General features: G+C 43.4%; 1 protein-coding gene across 1 annotated transcript; it reads right to left on the bottom strand.

The window, feature by feature from the left end:
• Positions 1 to 2,888: 2,888 nt before the first annotated feature.
• On the bottom strand, positions 2,889 to 3,023 carry LOC127189936 (thymosin beta-10-like). The gene has a single exon (XM_051146993.1). The coding sequence runs from the start codon at positions 3,021 to 3,023 to the stop codon at positions 2,889 to 2,891; it is 135 nt and encodes a 44-aa protein (XP_051002950.1).
• Between the last annotated feature and the right edge of the window lie 3,099 nt (positions 3,024 to 6,122).

Genomic DNA, 6,122 nt, shown 5'->3' with positions numbered 1-6,122 from the left:
CCAAATTCACCACAATTAAAGCGCTGGGTATTTTGACATCTGAGACCTATAGCTACGGCTTGTCCTGTGATACTGCCATGATACTCATTAGTACCAATATCAGTTGTGTCTCTTATCCATTTATCTATTAGTGCTGCTCCTGGATTTAATGGCCTAATTACTCTCTTACGTTCAGTATTTGCATTCTCAAATGCCAAGGTCTCTATCAACATCTGTCTGGCATCAGGGTTTGTTATGGCTTTGTTTACAGCTGAAACCAATCTCTTGGGCCTTGCGTTATCTTGGTAAACAAAGTTGATTTTTTCTGAGGATCATCAACCATATCCCAAGCTCTTAAAGCTGCCAAGAAACAGTGTTCTATAATGACATCGTTAGATCAACATAGCGCCCTTCGCCAAGCAATGGATCTTTTACATTTATCCTCCTTGCTGTATCTCAGTGTTCTGTTTTCATGGCTTCATCCTTCCCCCACAATAACCATTGTAATTGCTGACCGCATTCTAGCACAGCCAACACCAATCCCTTCCAATCTTGGGGAATAATTCTATTTTGGGGTAGGCTAGTTATTTAATATTTGTTTGATGAATGGGGAATGCATTGCATAAGAAATAAGAGACCCTTTTAAAATGATTTAGATCCAACATTTCTATTGGATGCCATGTTACCATATTTATGGCCAACATCATTAGCAGCCATGTGCTACACAATTATTGGGAAAACTGATGGTGGCTTTGTAATCCCAGGTAACAGCCTCATGTGGCTTGGAGAGAAGCATGCTCCTTGCCAGCTGTAGTTGGTGGAATTCCGAGGACTCAGGAGACAGTATAAATATTAGAGCCTAGAGAGAGGAAGAGAGACGCTATGAGGGAGGCTTAGAGAAAGAAGGCTGCTGCTCCCTGTGCTGTTGCTGGCTAGCTGGGCTGTTAAATACACTGACCACAAAGATTGGAATCGGGGCTGGGGAGATGGCTCAGCGGTTAAGAGCACCGACTGCTCTTCCAGAGGTCCTGAGTTCAATTCCCAGCAACCACATGGTGGCTCACAACCATCTATAATATGATCTTATGTGCACTGTATACATAATAAATAAACAGCAACAACAACAACAAAACCCAAATACCTTAAAAAAAAAAAAAAAAAAAAAAGGCCAGGCGTGGTGGCGCACGCCTTTAATCCTAGCCCTTGGGAGGCAGAGGCAGGTGGATCACTATGAGTTCGAGGCCAGCCTGGTCTACAAAGCAAGTCCAGGATAGCCAAGGCTACACAGAGAAACCCTGTCTCAGGAAAAACAAAACAAAACAAAACTCCAAAGATTGGAATTGCCCAAGTAACGCCTACTGGGAGTGGAGATGCATGCCTTTAATCCCAGCACTCAGGATGTAAAGGCAGGCAGATTGCTATGAGTTTGAGGTCAACCTGGTCTACAAAAGGGAGTCCAGGACAGTCAGGGCTACTACACAGAGAAACCCTGTCTCAAACCCCTTCTCCCCCCCCTGTGCCCCACCCCCCGCCGCCAAAAACAACAAAAACAACAACAAAAAACAACTACCACACACACACACACACACACACACACACACACACACACACAAACTTAATCCTAAAACTACCAAGTACAACTGTGCTGGACATTATGAAAAGCTTGGGGAAATTGCTTCATTATTGAAAGTAATTTTACTGTATTAGAGTTAAAATTTTTCCTTTTTATTTAGACAAAAGGGAGGATATAGAAATACATAAGAACAATAGCAAAAAGGGGTAGATCATTGAATCTACTCTTTTTTGTTTTCTTTTGTTTTGTTTTTTGGGGTTTTTTGATACAAGGTTTCTCTGTGTAGCCTTGACTGTCCTGGACTTGCTTTATAGACCAGACTGGCCTCAAATTCACAGTGATCTGCCTGCCTCTGCCTCCCAGGTGCTGGGATTAAAAGTGTGCGCCACCACAACCCGGCTGAATCTACTCTTATAAATCTTTGTATATTGATACAAAATTAAGGTTATCTTTTGGGTATAGCATACTATGTATTAACTCCTTTTAAGGTATTGTACTATGTAATTCTTAAAAATGCAATGTGAACCCTCTGCCTTATAAAAATTCTGAGAACTTTTTCAATAAATGGGGCTTGATCAGAAAAAAAATGCAATGTGAAGTTCTAGTCATTTGAAAGCTGTTATCAGAAGCTGTTTAGGACAATTAAGAAATGCAAACTAATAGCCAATCAAACTTGTGGTTTTGTTAGGTACTAATTTTCTAAGTTAATCAGTAGTACTTAGCTAGAAACTAGTAATTCTAGAGATAGATAGATAGATGGTGTTCAGAAACCTCAGAGATCTGTAGAATATGACATTTAAAGATATCTTATTAATTTGAGAATTTTTGACAATGATACATGTCAGCTCCTAGCAGCACCTTCTTTTGACTTTGAAGATGATGATGAGCATAAAAAAAAAATTCTCTTTTAGGAGATGGCCTCACTGTGGCAAGCTGGCCACTGGACAAGAAAATGTCCTTGTTTCTACTGCCAACAGAATACTGTACAAACTGGATGCAGAAAAGTCGACTGCCAAAGCTTTGCAAGGACAAGGTAGGAAAGTCCTTCATAATACCTGCTTCATAGTAGTCTGTCAGATATTCTGAGCCAGAGGGCTGAAGATGATGTTCCAATGTTATAGAGAAACCTTGGATGACTGTCCAGGCTGCCAGGAGTATCTGTCTTTTCTATAGTTTTAGAAGCTGCTTGCTCTGCACTTCCTGTTTAGTCAGAAAATATTTACCCTTCTGAGGTCTCTGATGGGGTTGAAGACTAAATAGCTGACTCTTCCTCCGCATCACGAGGGGGTCTTGGAGATGACAGGGTGGGGTGGAGTGGGGAAATCCTCCTAGGCTTTTAGGAAATTTCACGCCTTTTTTCCTGTTCAATGGTCTCTTTGGTCGGCAGGGTGTTCTTCTCCTGTGTCTGGGTTTTCTTCAGCTTGGCCTTATCAAAGATGGCAATTTCCCCCATGTCTAGCTTGTCTGCCATTTTTCTGAAGCCCATGCAGTCTCACTCCGAGCTCACACTCCAGGTGCTCCCACCAATAGTCCATCTTTTATTGATGATAGAGAAAATATCTTTTATTTAAAAAAAAAAGGGGGGGGGAATGTTGCAGGACATTTTATCCCAATGTGATCCCTGAGATTGTGAACTGTAAAAACCTGTCTTTTATTTGGTGTGGTTGAGCCCTAACACACACCTTTAATTCAAGAGCTATCTGTACACAGGATTTAATAAAGTTAACCCTAGGTCAAGAGGTGGAGAAAGAAACAACGCAGGAGCCTCTCAGACAGTGAATCACAGCAAGCTACCCCAAAAGACAATTTTAATTATATAGACTTTTCCTGCATTAAAAATGGGAAACTCCATTTCAGATCCCTTGAGGACAAGAGTAGGAGTTGAGGGTATAGAAGCCATTGCAGTGCTCACTGCAGTTACGATCTCCGGAGTAAACCCCTCTCTACTGTCCATTGCAATCTTTATATTTTTCCTCTCAAAAAAAGGTTAAAAATATAGTTATACAGCCAGAAAAATTAGCTGTGGTAATACAAAGGCTTGGGAGACAAGAGACAGAGGAACTAAGAGAACAGAAAATGCTTAATTATGAATCCATGGTACCGGGCTGGAGAAATGGCTCAGTGGTTAAGGGCACCGCCTGCTCTTCCAGAGGTCCGGAGTTCAATTCCCAGCAACCACATGTTGGCTCACAACCATCTATAATGTTATCTGATGCCCTCTTCTGCAGATAAAGCACACATATGCAATAAATAAATCTAAAAAAAAAATGAATCCATGGTACTTAATGAAATTGATGACAAAGGCAGGGAGCCCACTGATAATGGACAAGAAGCCTGGCTCACTGGGATGGAGGCTAGCTCACTGGGATGAAGGCTAGCTCACTGGGATGAAGGCTAGCTCACTGGGATGGAGGCTAGCTCACTGGCATGGAGGCTAGCTCACTGGGATGGAGGCTAGCTCACTGGGATGGAGGCTAGCTCACTGGCGTGGAGGCTAGCTCACTGGCATGGAGGCTAGCTCACTGGGATGGAGGCTAGCTCACTGGCATGGAGGCTAGCTCACTGGGATGAAGGCTAGCTCACTGGCATGGAGGCTAGCTAGCCTGGTGTACAAAGTGAGTTCAGGACAGCCGGGGCTATACAGAGAAACAATTTCTGAAGTGGAGGTAGGGGGGGGGGGTGGAGGGGGAGGGACTTCCAAATGAAAGTCACAATTCAAGGAAGAGAAGCAGAAAGATAGCAATGCAGATGATGTGGGAAGCAGGTTCCCTGCGTGGAGTCAGCTTAACACGCCAGCTGAGGAAGGACAGATAGTCCCTCAGACTGGCAGACTAGAAAATGCTGACGCTGAAATGGACTGTTGCTGACGGACAGATGATCAGGACTGCATTTACGGAGGATCATCGCATCAGTGGCTGAGTGGATCTTCATAAGGATGTTCAGACTGTTAAGTTTGTAGGATTGATAATTGTCTCTATTATAAATTTAAACTGTGTACAATTTTTAGCTTAAACAGAAAGGAAGAAGTTGTAGAGCAATGTTAATTCAGAACATGGCTGTTCTGGCAGGAGATCACATCCAAAGACCTTTTAGGTCTGTGGGATCTAGCTGGAATACAAACACACCTTTAATCCAGGAGACAGAGGCAAACACATGTGAATTCAAGGCCAGCCTGGTATAGAGCAAGTATCAGGTAAAGAAAAGCTTAGATCCAGGCATGGTGGTACATGTCTTTAATCCCAAAGGAAGGTAAAGTTTGCAGAAGGAAGCATCCACGTTTGAAAGTGATGTCGAATTGAGTGGCAGAAAAGGTGACGAATCAGAGAAGAGTTGACGGAAGAGAACATGCCCAACTCTCAGGAGGAAAGAGAGGAAAGGGGAAGCTACTTAAGAGTCAGTTTTACCAGGACAGTAATAGAGACATGGGTTGCAGAGAGAGAACTCAGGTGAAGACGGAACAAGCCAGAAAATGAGAAGCAAAAAAAATTAGAGCAGATTGCTGAGTTAGTCTGAGGCCAAGCAGAGCAATTCAAGGGGTGGGGGGGGGGGGGAGAGAAACAGAGAGACAGACAGGGAGAGGGGGAGGGAGAGGAAGAGGGAGGGAGAGAGAGAGAGAGCGCGCGCGCGCACAGATTAAGCAAACCAGCAAGGAGAAGAGTTTGAGCCAGAACAGCTGAGTTGAACCAGGCAGCCCAGAGCTCAGAAAGAACAAATAAGGGTGAGCTTAGTAAGCAGTAAGTCTCAGAAGCTGAAAACATTCTAGGCCTAGGTTAGATTGTACAGAGCCTAGAATCGTATAGGATTAGGTTTAGGTTAGCAGAAAGAGGCAGTTAGCCTTCCAGAGAACTGAAACAGGTAAATAAAGTTACTTTTACACTTTATTGTGTTACTGTGTGTTTGATTTTTGAGACAGCGTCTCCTCCTCCTCCTCCTCCTCCTCCTCCTCCTCCTCCTCCTCCTCCTCCTCCTCCTCTTCTTCTTCATTATATGTGAGCCAGGCAGTGCATACCTGTTTCAGGATATTTGATTCCATAGTGAACCCCGAGATTGTGAACTGGAATACACACCTTTAATCCAAGAATTTGCTGTTTATTGTAAATAGATTATGGTATGGTTCGCCCAGTCCTAGTGCACACCTTTAATCCAAGAGCTTTCTGTACACAGGATTTAATAAAGTTAACCCAAGGTCAAGAGGTGGCACAAGAACCCAGCTGACAGGGATTAAAGAGTAGGAGGGCCCCGGGGGCTGGAGAGATGGCTCAGTGGTTAAGAGCACTGATTGCTCTTCCAGAGGTCCCGAGTTCAATTCCCAGCACCCACACAGTGGCTCACAACCATCTATAATGTGATCTGATGTCCTCTTCTGGCCTGCAGGTGTACATGCAGACAGAGCACTATATACATAATAAAAAATAAATAAAATCTTAAAAAAAAAAAAAAGAGTAGGAGAGACTTTGAGTTGAAGGTATTGAAGACAAAAGGGGCTTTTGGTCTTTTTGAGCTTTGAGCTAGGTAGCCTTTGCTCTGGGGCTTTTCGCCTTTTCCTTTTGGGCTGTCAGCTTATCTAGAG

The sequence above is a fragment of the Acomys russatus genome, chromosome 5, assembly GCF_903995435.1.
Source record: "Acomys russatus chromosome 5, mAcoRus1.1, whole genome shotgun sequence".
NCBI lineage: Eukaryota > Metazoa > Chordata > Mammalia > Rodentia > Muridae > Acomys > Acomys russatus.
Note: the sequence above shows the minus strand (reverse complement) of the source record. Positions and strands in the feature narration are given on the sequence as shown.